The following is a 17,108-nucleotide window of genomic DNA, read 5'->3' as shown; positions in this document are numbered from 1 at the left end:
TTCTCCTTTAAACATACCTGTTAATAACTGAAATGCAATATAATCTTCTATACAGTGTCATTTCTAAAGGAAAACCTTGATTGAACTGAGGACAAGCATAAGCCATGTAATCACAAAGTATCAGCTTGCCGCCTGGTTTCATAGAAACGGCCCTTCCCAGCTCTGTGACAAAGCCTTGCATTATTCAACCTTCCAATAAAAATATCCATGCTACAATGGCCCACAGGGACAAGAGTCACAGGAAAGCTTGGATACTTTAGAAAGTTTCACTTTGGAATTTACAACTGCCAGGAAGTCAGAGTGTGGTCCTTGCCGTTTCCAGAACAATACATAATTAAGTCCATCTAGTTAGAAATGAGCATTCTAAAGCTTTATATGGAGTGGCTCAGCTAAAAGTCAGCAACCCTAGGGTTAACTATATCCAGGAAGTGCATAGACAGACTGACACATTTGGCCTTCAAAGAGAACTGCTGAGCTAAAGCCTGCATAGCAGTACATAACTGTCTAAAACTGCTAATATCTCAGAAACCTCTAGAATCAGAAGAATGTAAATTGCGAAAGTGCTCTGAGGAGCATTCTGAATAAGTTTACACCAATTTTTTTTTGAGTTTAGATCCCTTATAATAAACCAACAGTATACAACTGGGAGCACTGGAAATGTGGAAATGTGTATTCCAATGTTTTCATCACATTTATGATTTTATGTGGGTATTCATTTACATTTCAAAGCAGATTGAGAACAATGCATGGTGTATATTTTATTACAAACAGACAGTACAGCTCCATTATAGAGTAAAGTGGTCTAGTTTAATAAAATGGTCCTATATTTGAACTGTGTAAATGTATGGTACATACAATTATCTGTTTCAGCATAACTTTGGGCTTGTCCATCTCTTACCCTTGGTGTAACCACTTGGTCCCATGTACCTGAGCCTGGTCAGGCAGCAGATGCACCAAGTTCTCAACTGGGGTAGCTCTAGGTTTTATTTATTAGGTTTATATGAGACTTAGACAAAGCAAGGCTATGCCCTAGTTAGGCAGATGTTGAGTTCCTCAAGAGAGTTTGTAGTGTTGGAAGCTTGCAAGCCTGGACAGATACAACAGAAACAAGAGATTCTGTGCTCCCCCAAATTAGCAATGCGAAAACACAAGTTAATCCTATAGCACATTATTTCAATTAATAAAAAATATCTCAAACCAGATTGTGCCAACATATGGTGATGTGTTGGAAGGATATAGGTAAGTACCTACTAAGATATGATCAACTATTTCCCAATACATGATGCTTTCATCCTAACATCCCATTTCCATGGCATTGTGTAGAATGAGTATCAATTTTCATTTCCATTGCTTGACTGCCATTATTTCCATATGCTCATCATATCATTCATTTACTTCAGGGATTATTATACACAAAAAAACTCCCATGTGGGCATGAACAGGGTAATCTACTGATCCTAAAAGGTCAGTGTTTCTAAGTTTAGAGCTGACTGCGGTGGCATTAAGCAAAGCAGCTGGTACAGATAAGGTAAAAGTACCAAATGTGGTTACTAGTTTGGCTTTGTATGTAAACGTTTTGGTCTTGTCACACTGAGTTTACTCAGTTTTTCTCTGCAATTTATTTTTCTCTGGCTGAAAGAAATATTCTTCTATGGCATCAGCAAGGTCGTCTAGCTCCTTCTTCAGCATGTCAAAGTCACTAAAAACAAAATGGAACAGTGTTACTGGAGACAGAAACTTGCCAGAAGGCATAGGATCAAATTTCCCTGCTGTCTGATGATGGGTGTAACACCTATCACTGACACCCTGCTGATTGGCTCAACTAACCTCCAATCAAGACATGTAGATATTTGGGAAGTGGCAACTGCACCAACAGTAACATTTTTACTCAACAAAAGGAAGTACAGAACTTACCTGTTTCCTGGGGCAGCACACAACTCTGCATAATATTTAATCTTTGGTTCTGTCCCACTAGTTCTCATGGTGGCAACTCCTCCATTGGCGAAAGTAAAAGTTATCATTTGACTGCTCTTACTGGTTGGAAGGATCTGCGGATAGTGTAAAATTAAGCCTCAGTCAGAAGAAAAGCTATATACAGCACTGCATTCTACTGCCAACAAACACCAAAGTCTTGGTCACACACAGCAATGGATTCAAAGTCAATATACCAGCATCTGCTCCAGGAACAAGACTTCTTTGTACTGATCCAACATTCTCCTGACATTTACTCATTTAATCTAAACCCTATAAATGTGTCATATGCCAATATAGGTGACAAAAACCCTTTTCATTACTGTTTAGCAGAAAACTATGCAATTAAAAATTATCAGTGGGCATAGAATCATTGGGACCACTAATTACACAGATGGCATATATGTGACATTAAGAAACTGTGATGCTGGATTGACTATACAGTAAAGCTTGGTTTCAAGAATACTTACAGCTTTGTTATCAGGCTGGTTACTGTCGTATCCAGTCGTTAAATCACGCACGCTGGAAACATCTATTTTCCCACAAAGCTTTGGATAAGCCTTTTCTCCATTATAATTTCTCAGGTGTTCAAAGAGGTCATGAATTGTTTTCTGGTCATAGCATATAAAGTAAGAGTTTTGGCTAATGTGGTAGCCATACCTGTTCAAATTAAAAAAAAACATGTTTCAGTGTTACGTAATAAGCGGTTAGTGATTCCTTCAACTAAACCTAGCGATTCCTAAACTAAACTGCTATAGAACAACTGAGGTTCAGCTTTATAGTTTATCGTGCATGTGGAATATTTTGCTGCAGCAGGTTTGGATGTCTGTTAATTGCTGGGAAATACCATACTGGCTAACGATCCCTCCTTAATCACTTGGGTTGCTACTTTATGGCTGTATATACAACCTCTTGGCAACGGCAAGCTATACTGCAGGTCCCTCTTTGTAAAGTGAAGTTACAAAAACAGGTATTAGTTTGTACCAGGGCTGTTTCACCCTGCAAGAAGTCAGTTCTGGCGAGCCTTCTACAAATTTGAAAATGAAAGATCTGATCTGTGCTACAAGTAACAGCAATTTAGCATCTATGTTAATAAATCAGTCCAAAATTGAGTATTGTCCCTGATTTAATGCTTTAGGGCAAGGGCACATAAGTGTAGGATCCATCTATGCAAAAAATGGAGGGTAAAAACATGTGTTTTCAGCTCTGTGTAGCAGCACTCAGGCTAATACTGCACCAGTCAGTGCAGCTACACACAGGAGTGTATAGAAGTGGATCAGCTTCTCTCCTCCGGTCTACAAAATGCAGAAAGAGAGAAGCGATCTACATGTGTCCTGTCCTTGTCCATAGACCAGTTTAACTAGAAAAACAATCTAAAGTAAAAAGTAGCATTAACTGGCCAAGTTTGATAGCACACCTGAATGGTTGCTATGGATTACTAAATCTGCCATATATCATTTATGTTCATGCCTGCTACATATGGCTTTATGTGCCTCGTCAAACAGATTTATAAGAAGCACCATTGTAATTCTGAAAATATGTACATGTACTTAATGTACAAAAAATCAACATTTAATCCAATCAGCCAAAATGCTCCAGATCACTTACTTATTAAATATAGAGTTCAGCTGCTGGGTCAGGGTTACATTTTTTGTGGCCAAATAGCTGGCAAGTTCCGCGGCAATCACTGCAGCACTTACTCCATCCTTGTCCAAAACAAATGGGCAACACATGTACCCTTTATGCCAAGAAAAAATCAAGCATTTGTAAAGTTTATTTAGCAACTTAACAATAAAGATTATCTATAAACAAGACAAACAAGCAGCAATGTGTCACTGCTAAAGAAAGCATCGCAAAATATACAGTTTTCTGAAAGAAAACGAACTGATACCTAGAAAACAATTAGTATTTTCTATACGCTGCACTCACTGGGAATTGTCAAGCCTGTGTTTCTTTTAACAAAATCCCATCTGCGTTGCACTATGAAACCTACTGCATGCGTTCATGTCTTGTTACTTAAGTACTATTCTATTTCTATTGCACTCCTCTAATGAATATGACATGCAGCTTATTTATTTCAAACTATAGTAGTGTTTCTGAACTTGCTCTGACCTGAATGCCCTTTGTCCTAAACTTTGCTTAGGGCTCTGGCACACGGGGAGACTAGTCGCCCGCGATAAATCTCCCTTGTCGCGGGCGACTAATCCCCCCGAAATGCCATCCCACTGTCGATTTACATTCTCGCCGGTGGGATGGCATTTCGGGATGATTAGTCGCGGGCGACTAATCTCCCTGTGTGCCAGAGCCCTTATGGTCTGTATTTGTTCCAAACGCTGACATGTTTAATGGATTTAGCCTGCCCTTTGTCTCGTTATAGGAATCTGGAATGCAATTTATTTACAGAATCACTGGATTCATCATTATACCCAACACATGGGCTCCAGCCTACCTATCTTTCTGGACAGGGTGTTTGCACCTATGACATTTGCATTCACATACCAGGAAGACAAATCTCATAGGAGCCAGATCAGTCTCCTGGTACTCATTGGTGAGCCATTAGCCACATTTAAGTCAACCATTTTGAACTGCAAAGCCCTTTATATGTCTATTAATTTCACAGAAACCACACAATCAGATCTTACCTATGGCTTCTTCAAAGGCAAAAAGCACAGTTTTCCCTTGATCAATCAGTTGCTTTGCTCTATTTCCCATCCATTTAAACCCTGTGAGTGTTTCCTATATATATATATATAAAAAAAAATATATTCAACATTATGCAGATAGAGATTTCTAAACATAAAAGTATCTAAAAAAATACTGCTATACTGTACCTCAAAGTGGAAACCTTCCTTTACTGCAATGGCTCGGAGGATTTTGGAGGACACTGTGCTGGCCAACATATAAACATTTTTTACTGCTTCTGGGTCTTGATTTTTTTCTTTCCAGCAAGTGAAGATCCACCAGCCTAGGAGAGCCCCGAGCTCGTTACCAGAGAAAACTTTCCATTCACCACTGGACAAAGAAAAGGGTATGAAAATATGTTAGCCATGACAAAGGAAAAGGATTAAAACCTTTTAGATTTTATGATAGACCAAATGTATATGCATATTTTTAACAAAGTATAAAGATTTTAGAGCACATAACACTGGGGCCCAGTGTGTGTTGTTAAACTACAACTTTTAGAATCCTAGGATTTAAAAATGAACAATTAGAAATAATGAATTCTGCCCAATAATCAATACGGTAACACAAAGGAATACACAACTTTATAGAATCTGAATTCATGAAAAGGCAGTTTTTGATAAAGGACACAGCAGTAGTTTGGGTAGTTACTTATTTACACACACTGCTGCAAGAAAAATGGGCTTTTGTACAATGTAGTCAGATTTTGACAGATAAAAGGAGGCATATTAGTTACTTATTTTATAAGTCTTTATACTAAGCCTCAAGCAAAGTTTCTTTGAGCTTTTAGTGATCCATTTGATTTAAAGAAGATGGGAAAGTTTGAGCGATACAAAGGCAAACTTTACACAAATTAAATATAAATTTAAAAAATGTATCTATAAATAGATAGATATATCGATCTCCATTCACCTTTCTTGTTTCTCTGCAACTGCTAACCGATCAGCATCTGGATCATTAGCCAAGATAATTCTAGCACCTTCTTTCTCAGCCAATGCAAAAGATAATTTCTGCAAGACAATATATGTCATTTTTACCTCCAGCAGCAAAATCTTTATCAAAAACACATTATTAATCCAATTAGCATGACTGTAAGTAGAAAATGCACATATACTTACTAAGACACCTTTACCTTCCTCAGGATTGGGATACTTCACGGTGGTAAATTCTGGGTCTGGGTCTTTTTGTTCTTCAACAGGAAGTGGAGGGCTGAAGTCAAATGCTTTAAAGGCAGATTGCACAAATTTATGGCCAACACCATGCACAGACGTGTGGACAAACTTTACTTTGGAAGCCTTGTTTATATCTCTGAAATGAACACCGTTTTGTTTGAGTGGAGAGGCATTTGCAGATGGTTTTTGTGAGACTACAGTATGTGCATAACAATAACTATTACCATCATATGTAAGGGTGAAGACATGGAGCTACTAGTAGCAGCTAATTGTCTACAAAAATAGACCATGCTGATAATTTACTGATATTGTCTATGGCAGGGTAAGTAGTCCCATGTGTCCCTTAGCATATCGCTCTAATACTCCATATGATGTTACTCTATATAATGTCCTATGGACATTGGGATTCTGGGATTTATAGTTGAATAGCTTGGGGTAACCAACTGGGACCCTGTTCTAGTTTTTCGACCTATAAATGTTTACTAAATTCCATCTTAAAGTACTGTAAAACTGACAAGAAACTAACTTTAGAACCAAAGCAATTTGCTGTACAAATAAATACATATACTTACAGTAGTTGGTCAGCTACAACATGAACATAATTCTATCTATTTCTGACCACAATGTATGAACATGAACGCATACAGGTATGTGGACTCTCTATTAAATGATTTTGGCATTCAGATTTTGGTACAACTAAATCAGTTACCAAAAAGAAAACTGATGACGCAATTCATTGAGATTATGCTGGGGGGTTGACGGGGGCATCAACTTCCCTGGAGATGTTTGGGTCCACATTTCTGCATTAGAATTCAGCCATATTGTGATCATACCTGCTATTTAGAAAGCCTACTCTTCTATGCTGCTCTTTATGCTTACCTGTGGAAACAGTGCTTCTGAATATCCTTAAAGTAATCCTTATTAATTGACTGGTAAGGATCCTGAAGAAGGGAACTATCGTCAATTACAGTATCATCCCAAGCTGTGGGCCATGGTTCCAGGTTCTCCTCAATGGACTGAGCTATACCACTGTCATGTGGAGGAATGATCTGAGCTCCATTTTCCCAATAAACCTGCAAAATAATAAAACATGCAAAGTGTCTTAGAATATATATTTATTATTGCTTATGTCCATAAACTTATGTATCTTAATTTTAAAGTACTAGTTCCATTTAACAGAAAAGTACATTATAAAAACACACAATGTAACTATTTTACTCAAATGGTTTGAATGACTGCACAAGAGAATAAAATAACCCACTGATAGGATCTTACCTATTTAGGTAGCCAATGTTCAATGTCAGTTCAAAGGGTATCATGTGCTTTATATTCTAAAAGCTTTCAAAATGCTGATGTGCACATGTGAATCTATTAGAGGTGTCAAGCATTATAGGGATTTTAGTTTAAATAACAGTGTGTTTGTTTTACTAACCTATACAAAAATGGGAAAACTAGGCAATTTATTGTGTTTAAATGTCAGTATAATGTCCACTAAAATTGGATGTCACACCTCTCCAGTACACAAATACTTCATGCCACATATAAGTAAGCTCTCTGCCATGGGTTTTATAAGGCAGGTACTTGTGATGTAAGTTCAGGGAATAAAGGAAACATCGGGAAATTTATTCAGCAGAACAGGAAGGTGTGGGGATTTACAGTGGTTCTTGAAAGTTTGTGAACCCTAAAAAAATCCTAAAACATCATGTGATTTTAAAGCACCACTGTGTAATAGCTTCAAAAGCACAGTCTGAGGTGAAGCCCATTCACTTTTTGCAAAAGTCACACAATTGAAAAGCATCCTACATGGCTGGTCAATGATGCTTGCTATATGTGAATACTTTGGCAGAAGGGATAGGCAGTTTTTTTTATTATATAATAAAGAGAAAAATACCTTGTACCCATTATCCTGCTTTGGATTGTGCGATGCAGTAACCATGATTCCAGCACACAGCTTAAGGTGAGTAACAGCATAGGGCTAGAAAACAATTTAAAACACAGTAAAAAGTTAATAGTGAGTATTGTTACAAAAATATAAAAAATGCACTCTGTGCACTTGGTGGACTTTATAGCACATGTGGGGTAATGTAATAAAAAGGCCAATGACCAGGCTAATAATCAATATCAGCCAGTTAGATTTTAGCTTTGAAATAGGGGATTATTAAACTATCACAGTCACCCATTTCCTGTAATTTGTACCTGAATGATTTAACCACTACCACTGAAGAACATCAGAAATGGGGATGGCCAGTATGCAGCCCATATATACGAGGTGCAAGATGGCATCTCTTGACCTGTAGAGAACTTTGTACCTTTTACTAGGTAACCCTTACAGTGTATTATTTTACAAATAAAATATGGAGACTTACAGGGGAAAAACATAGGGCACACTCAGTTCTTAGTTAACCAAAGCTGGATATCATTTTTTTTTGTGAATCCTTTGCTGTAGACACTCTCCTCACCTACTTAAAATACCATATGTAAAGTGCAAATATAAACAAGAGGGGCATCCCCCTCAAATACTTAGAACAAAACTCGAAGTTACTCAAGGGATCACAAAGCTGTGAGAACCATATTACAATATAAGTAGCAACAGTAGGTGACCAACAGTGTGATACTCCCATGCAGGAAGTAATACTGGACCAAAGTCCAGTATTACAAAGGAGCAAGCACTTATTGGGGAACACAGGAGCTGTCCCTTTTAGAGAGCCAAAAAGTTATCAAGCAGTCACATAGAGTAGGGCTCACACATTGCTTCAGAAATCAATTGTGCACAGATCCCTGAGCGCACACAAACAGATCTCCAATAATTTGACACATTGCTTATTGTGGTTCAAAAGCTTAGTGTTGTTCTACTACTTCTCCCACCTAAAAGGAGAGAACACCAGCGTGACTGCACAAATGTCTGCACCACATGCGTAATAAATATACTAGCGCTCAAAAGATCAAATGAAGTCCGAGCACATCACCGTTCTCGCCGTTTCTGCTAACGTTATACAAAGTGGTAAATATTAGCTAATGGTACATCAGCCACTCAGTACAGATTTCTACACTCAAATAAATAGGAGGGGTAGACAAAAAGAAAAGAGAAGGAAATAAAAAGGTCAGCACAGGTTCAGAAGGAAAGTAGAAGTCTAAAAAGTTGTACATCAGACAAATCCTTTCGTCAAAACCAGTAGATAAAAATCCTTTGGGAAAAAAGGAACTCTAAGAAAGATGTAAGTATGAAGATCTGTCAGTGGAGAAAATTGCTTATAAATAAATACCAGACTGATTCACTATTAATTCTTACCACAAATGGAGTTGGTGTTATGTCAGAGAACATGTAGACTTTGATTCCTTGACTCACAAAAGTTGTAGCAGCAAGTCTTGCAAACCTACAGAAATAACACAATAATGCATTTTAAGGTGCCTGTAAACTTAATTTTTAAAGGGACTGTTTACTCTTTATGTAATTTTAGGATTTGACTTTGATCTCTTAATATTCCTTGAAATACATGGTATTTATAATACATGCCTTTTTTCCTAGCTGAATTGTCATGTTATTCCACTCTGTGTATCAACAGGGAACGCAGAGTTTGGGGAATTAAAAGAAATATATTGAGTCAAGAAATGTCTCATGCAATTTCTATTTAACAGAGGTTTATTCTCAAATGACCCTACAAAGCTGAGCTAGTTATGTCTAAACACACCTGTGTAACAGCCTCAAAAATAGAAGAAAAAGGTACACTTTGTGAGACTTATAACTGCTCTGTCTGTGTACGATTAATATTTCTTCCCTGTATATAAAAAAAAAACCAGACCTGTATGGGACTTTTGCATTAGTATTTATGTGACAATATCATTAAATATTTGTATGGATGTCTGTAAACAATTTGGGAAAAATATTTTTAATACTTAAAAGTATTAGTTGTAGGCTTCTTTGTGCATTTCATAGGTAAGTTTTGTTTTGCTTTATTTCTGAGATTTAGATATCTTTATAACAGAAAATTGTGTCCACAGTTGTTTCCTCACAAGGAAACTTTGAGTGATTTAAGAAAAACAAAGAGCTGCATATATTTTCCCACCAGTGATTAATGTTACTGTAGGCAACTCCGAACGACTTGTAATGTGTAGGCTTTTCCAGCAGTGATTCCCTTTGTTGCCAGTGGAAAGGCATTTAGGAAAGATTAGTCGCCCACGGTAGCAAAGATCTATTGTGGGCGACTAAGGAGGATTTAAACAAACACAGAATTCTGTGATACTGTTACCTTAGCAAAAGGTAAAAAATGAAATACCTTTTACTGCTGCCTCCACTTGCAGGGTGAGCTCGGGCATCATATCCAATCACTACTCCTCTTTCTTTGAGATCATTGATATTCTTTTCGAGGTATCTACAGAATCCCTAAAAAAGTCAAGAGGAATTATATTAGAAATTAGAATTAGACAGTTATCTACACTAACACTCCTTCCTGGATCCCATCTAGGGCACATCCAAAGCCACTGACAACAATGCTCACATTGGGAATCACAACAGGTTATTTCAATTCATCCCACAGCTGCCAATTTGTGTTGAATTTGCCAGCAAATTATTCTTCCCATCTCTGTAAACCCAATTTGTATGGACCTCACTTTGTAGTGACACAACAGGTGTGGCTTAAGTAGCCAATTCCAATAATTACAAGGGATGTTCACATACATTTGGATATACAGTGTATCTAGTAATTATAAAAGCTGGAGGGAATAACTCACAAGGAGGTACATCAGTAGATCAAGAAGTGCAAGCACAACTCCTGTTCAATTCCTGCCATTCCAATTGTTTAGGCTGTTGATTCTAACAAAGGATAGGTGCCATAGCATGTTTTAGATATTGTCGGATCGGCCAGTGTATGGCTATAGTGATGTAGCCGAGATCCAGAAACAAGCAAAGTGAAAACAATTCAAGATCATCAATTATGCACTCCATTAATGGTGCAGGCATGGCTGCCAAACAAGATGCTGCTGAGAAAAAGCCAAAAGGCCAGTTTGGGCAATTTGGACGCTCAAAGCACTGGTCCACACAAACACATATAACAGGATCATTTGCAGGATCTGATTGCACATACATAGCTTTAAGCTAAATGTAAAGCATTCTACATGAGCCACAGTCACAAATGCTCTGTCAACAGGAAGTAGATATGGTCTTCATGATTTATGGCTTTTACATTATTTGCTTTACTATTCTGCAATTTAAAATGTTTTCTGGTTGTCAGCATCAATGACCCCTGTAATCAAAAAATTATTCTCTTTAAGGCTACATTTTAAAAGCTGTTGTTACTTTTTATCTGCGCAAACAGATCCCTTCTTGCTTCCTAACTAACAAACATGGTTTACAGAGTAAAAATATGATCAGAGGGCCCTACTTGCACGACTGATGCCACAAGGGGGCGGAAAAACTCAGGCCAAGAATCAGCCCCTCTGCTGGCACCAGCCTGCTACCTTGCCTGCATCTGGAAGCTTTGTGTCCACCCAGGTGCAGGCACACATGACAGACAATATCCAATATCCACCACGTGTGCTTGCACCTGAGCAACAAAATGCTTCCTGTTTAACTGTTTCTTTGTTCTTGAAAAAAAGACAAGGTCGCTGAACTACTGCAATACTGGTAGTAGTTTTGGCTCATGGTGGCCTATAACGTAATTAAAGACACAATAGTTTTATAACAAATATTCTGTAAACATGCGGATATGCTATTAAGTACAATATTTCCAAGCTCAGATATAGGTTATAAGCTGTAAATTGTAGTTAAAAACTGGTGAGCGTTAGGCTGGAATAAGACTCTGTTTAGGAAGAATATATGAGAGCAAAAGTTCAGTACCTCAGCACTGTCAGTGTCACTGCTTAATCATCAGGAGCAAAAGGCTTTATGATTCTGATTACTGTTGTGTATGCAATGAATTCCATTCATACAGTAAATACAGATAAACACACACCTGTGTTGTCTGGATAATAGTCAGGTCGTTCATCTGAGAAATCCCAGGGCCCATTGCTGCTCGTAGGCCTGCAGTACCAAACTCCATTCTTGAACCAAAACATGCCTGCAGATCTTCTTTCTTCCCATCAGCCACCATCTGCTTGACTAATTCCAATGTTTTGGGATTCTTTAAGACAAAAACACAAGACATATTCTAGGTTAAAGTTTCTCTAGACTGTGAGGTCAACCGGCAAATCCCCCCTGCTCCCAATGTTCAGCAAAGTAGCTGGTTTTATACAAAGCAGCACAATACTGCATTTAAATTGCCTTTTACCATGATATGTGGTTTTATGGCAGGGCCATCATCAGAGGGGTACCCCAGTCAGGGACCATGTAGCAAAGGGAATGTGGCTTGTGAGGGAGTGGGTGGCTCATGGGCAGTGTTGGGTATGATGGGTTGTGGCTGCTGTGGGTCACAGACCATTGGCGGGAGCATGCTTGTAAGGGCATTGGTGCCTTATTCTACTTGGTGCTGTTTGTTTGTGCTGCTCAGAGGTCTCTGTAAGATAACAGCACAAGATAACAGTCTCATGAACTGCAATGCAGAGTTTTCCACAATCCCACTTTGAGGCATGGCCAATCACGATAACAACTTAACTTTTACTGCCCACCTTCAGTACAAAACGCATTGATGATTTGGCTTTATACTACATGGTAAGGTGCACTGGCACATATCTTGGGATAGTAATAGTGAATAGGAAGGAACCTTCCTGGCACATTTTATAGTCATTGGGAAGTAGCAAGGGCTGCCAGTGATGAGTAGCAAGGGCTGCCAGTGATGAGTAGCAACGGTTGCCAGTGATGAGTAGCAACGGTTGCCAGTGATGAGTAGCAACGGTTGCCAGTGATGAGTAGCAACGGTTGCCAGTGATGAGTAGCAAGGGTTGCCAGTGATGAGTAGCAAGGGTTGCCAGTGATGAGTAGCAAGGGTTGCCAGTGATGAGTAGCAAGGGTTGCCAGTGATGAGTAGCAAGGGTTGCCAGTGATGAGTAGCAAGGGTTGCCAGTGATGAGTAGCAAGGGTTGTCAGTGATGAGTAGTAAGGGTTGTCAGTGATGAGTAGTAAGGGTTGTCAGTGATGAGTAGTAAGGGTTGTCAGTGATGAGTAGTAAGGGTTGTCAGTGATGAGAAGTAAGGGTTGTCAATATTAAGTGTAAAGAGTTGTCAAGAAGATCAAAACACCCCATGTAACAATGTCCAAAATTCAGAAGGGCCAGAGAGAAATTATTTCGCTGCTCTTACTGTAAGAACAGGACTGCTTGCACTTTATTGCTAATGACTTGAGCAATCCCAAAGGAAATGTATGCAATACTGGCATATGTTGGTACATATCATTTATTATACATGGCGGTGCTCTCTCCTATGCAACATGTCGCACACAGCCAACACCCTTCCTTACACTTTCCCGTCATGTCATTTTTTTCGAACATTAAATAGCAAAAATGTCCTATAAAAGGTATTTGTGCTTATAGAAAAAAACATATTGAGAATTGCATATCTGCTGATCAGTTCCCTGTCAGCATTAGATCCTTCTGACTGCTTGCTCAGTTAAATGGCAGGCAGCCGTAGCCTACACTGGCAGAATGACTTGAAAAGCTCAAATTACAATGAATCATTAGTTATGAAGTTGACAATTATACTCATTTTTACTTTCATTGACATTAGCTAATAATATGATTAACTGGTAAGCTATCAACTGCAGGAAAGATAGAAAAGGCATTTAGGGAGCTACTAGTAGCAGCTACTTGTCATGGCTAATAAGGGTGAAGACACACTGGGCTACTAGTTGCAGCTACTTGTCATGGCTAATAAGGGTGAAGACACACTGGGCTACTAGTAGCAGCTACTTGTCTTGGCTAATAAGGGTGAAGACACACTGGGCTACTAGTAGCAGCTACTTGTCTTGGCTAATAAGGGTGAAGACACACTGGGCTACTAGTAGCAGCTACTTGTCTTGGCTAATAAGGGTGAAGACACACTGGGCTACTAGTAGCAGCTACTTGTCATGGCTAATAAGGGTGAAGACACACTGGGCTACTAGTAGCAGCTACTTGTCATGGCTAATAAGGGTGAAGACACACTGGGCTACTAGTAGCAGCTACTTGTCATGGCTAATAAGGGTGAAGACACACTGGGCTACTAGTAGCAGCTACTTTTTCAAGGCTACTAAATGCCAGAAAATACCCTGCCATAGACAATACTGAGAATTGCCTCTGCTAAAACAGAGCAGAGGCAATTGTCTGTATTTTCTCTTGTGTAGTAGCCATGAAAAAGTCTGCTACTAGTTGCTCAATATGTCTTCGCCCTTAAGTATTTAATTGAAAAGGGTCAATTTAAAAAAAAATAAATTATATATATATATATATATATATATATATACAAAAATGACATAACTGTGATTCAGCTTCACTTACTAATCCAGAACAAATTTGCCCTGGGCAGTAACTTTAGGCAACCAATCATTTTTTCCTGTCAGTGCACTACCTTCATATGTCTAAACAAAGCAAAAGGGGCACATTTGCACAACCCTGGAAAACGAGCGGTGCGATAACGTACATCTGACATACTGTGACGCTCAAATGCAGAAAGGAACCTTAGGATAGAGATGGGTACCACAGAGGTGTCAATGGTCTAATTCATGCTTTTGGGTTAAATAAATGGGGCTGGGGGGAAAAGGCAGCACTCTGTGCCACTCACCTTGTCCCATGTGAGCCAGTCAGTGACAGCCTTATCCAGGCGTGCGTCCCCTATACTGTGTGTGTGTCCTGCCATGTCCCTTGTACTCTGACTGCTTGCGCGTCACACCCCCACCCCTCACTCTCCACAGCTCCGTGTTTCCCAGCAGCACCACAAAGTAGGCGGCACCGTGACGTGCAATGCCGTCCGGCCACTATTGTAGATGCAGGAAAAGGTGATTGTAAGACTCCCATTGGCTGTGCTGCTCACATGGCTAGGGAAAGGTACTGGTTTTCCCCATTGGCTGTGCTTGCTCACATGGCTATGGAAAAGGGGGGTGGATTTATGCAGAAGCTGGTCTGGAGAGGGGAAGTGTAGCCAGTACCTGGCTGAGCTTGGCTGTGTGCAGGAATGAAGAGATGTACTGCAATAGATGAGCAGTGTTTCCTTATCCACTTTGTGTGCACTTTATCCCTTTACTCTCCAAACTCTGCCTTGTGTATTGTCCCCCACTTACAATTTGGCTGAGCCATAAAAAACAGTTAAAGCAAAAGAAAAATGCAAATGAAATGCTCATAACATAAATACTGGAAGAAGAGAAAACAAAGGTATAAGGAAAGGGAAATAAAAGCAAAGACCTTGGGAACAAAGGTATATACTGTGGTAAATGATGTGCCAATATATTTAGAAGGTGTTATACAAAATATAACAAAAATTTGACTGTGGCCCTTTTCCTTAAGTCTTTTGTGTACCTAACAAACACTTTTTGTGCCAAAATATTAGGCATTAGGCAATATTATGCCCGCATTACCCTGGGCTGGTGCAGTTAGGGGTGCCTAACATTTGGAACCCCCTAGTGATTTAGCCTTTCCTTCTTTAAGGTTCATTGTCTAGGGTTTCAGTGCCTCGTGTTGTCCGGATCCCATGCAGCAGACATGGATTAGGGAGATAGCCTGATTCCCTCATCAGTACTGTGGCTTCTTCACTTAGGCAAGCAGAGCCTAGGGGAGAGCAACTCCCTGCTATCAATCCTGGCTGTTGCTTTCACTAGCTAAATCTGACTTGCTTTCCTAGAAAGTACTATGACAACAACCTGTCCCTGACTAAAATCACGTTTGCTTGGTTTGCCTCTAGGGCAGAACACTTACTGGGCCTTGTTGATCCCAGGCTCCTTGGATCACATCCAGCCGGATCAGCAACTGAAGACCAAAGAGAAAGAACCACCCTTCACCAAACACTATATTAAAGCTTGTCAGGAAGTAGTCATAAGCCTAAGGGCCAATAAAAGAGATATACTAATAAGAAAAAACAGATCCATGGGTATCTGCCAAGTAACTAATGAATAAAGGTGGCCACACAGGTTCAGATTTTAGTCTTCCGACGAACGTTCGAATATCGTTAATACACTTAAATGCAACAATCTAGGGCTAATATTCAGACTGAAATTGTAGGATTAAGCCCTAAAAATAACAAATGGGAGGATTTTCTGTACATTAAATAGTTGGCATACAACAATCGTACAAAAGTGACTTCCTGGAAATGCATTGTACATCCCCCAAGGATATCAGCAGATACACAATACATGCGCAGATTTTATCATTATTGAACTGTAATTTTCGAACCTATCCAACTAAACGACCAATTACCATGTTACGAAAATTATCGGGACGATAATTTGGAGCCCACCCATGGTTCGAAAATCTTTTGTATGATTATATCTGTGCATGTATGGCTAGCTTTAAGAAGTGTAGGGATTCAAAGCCTTAGGGGCTATTAACCCTATGGGTCCCTACAGTAGATACGATTGCAAAGGAAATAATGCACTGTGTAGTGATTTAAAGTAACTAAATCTGGTATTAAAGGAGAAATATAGCATAAATCACAAAACATTAAAGGAGAAGGAAAGTCTAATAAAGAGTTAATCTCAAGCTGTAGGCATACCTTCAGTTCTCTCAATAGTGCCCTTAAGTCTCCCTATATTTCTCCCGTTCAGATTATCAGAAACCTCATAGTAAAAAAAAATGTTCCCATAATGCCTTGCTCCTGCACCCAGACCAAGACTGGTGTACATGTCAGTTTGTAAGACTATGAGGAAGCTTCCTGCTGATTGGCTCAGATCCTAAGGGGGGGGGAGAGGGAGTTCTTAGCATTCTTGAGGGTGGAGGGAGCAGGAGAGGGGAGAGAAGAGAAAACTATGTGTCTCTGGCACAGGAAAACAAAGAGACAACAAATCCGGTTTCTGTGAGTGCTTATGGTTGTATTTACATAAACCTTTCTGATAAAGCTTACTTAGTTTTTACCTTTCCTTCTCCTTTAATCTTGTAGGCAATAATGAATAATATGTGGTGCTGGCTTTACTTTGGGCTAAAAAGGATCATTAATTAACTTAATCCCTATAGCTCCCCATAAAACTGCCATGGTCCCTGCATGTGTTTTCGATGAGAGGTGGTTGTGTTCCAGTGGTTTCTGCCAGAAGCTTAGTAGGCACACAAGCAAAAATAGTCTTCAGTTACCTATCAGGTCAGCCAAGCTGCTGATTGGTTCCTGTCTTCAGTGCAGTGTGCTGACTGCAACAGAACATTGTGTCTCTGTTAAGGTTCCGTTACACATGCTTGACTC

General features: G+C 39.3%; 1 protein-coding gene across 1 annotated transcript; it reads right to left on the bottom strand.

Annotated features, from left to right (window-relative positions):
• Positions 1-745: 745 nt before the first annotated feature.
• Positions 746-14,668, bottom strand: pgm2 (phosphoglucomutase 2). The gene is given in 14 exon segments (NM_001016701.2): positions 746-1,699; positions 1,915-2,048; positions 2,442-2,631; positions 3,580-3,709; positions 4,614-4,707; positions 4,803-4,983; positions 5,566-5,663; positions 5,772-5,961; positions 6,705-6,898; positions 7,717-7,800; positions 9,115-9,199; positions 10,100-10,206; positions 11,774-11,941; positions 14,511-14,668. Coding segments are annotated over 14 exon segments (1,833 nt in total). The 5' UTR covers positions 14,586-14,668; the 3' UTR covers positions 746-1,596.
• Between the last annotated feature and the right edge of the window lie 2,440 nt (positions 14,669-17,108).

The sequence above is a fragment of the Xenopus tropicalis genome, chromosome 1 (assembly GCF_000004195.4).
Source record: "Xenopus tropicalis strain Nigerian chromosome 1, UCB_Xtro_10.0, whole genome shotgun sequence".
NCBI lineage: Eukaryota > Metazoa > Chordata > Amphibia > Anura > Pipidae > Xenopus > Xenopus tropicalis.
Note: the sequence above shows the minus strand (reverse complement) of the source record. Positions and strands in the feature narration are given on the sequence as shown.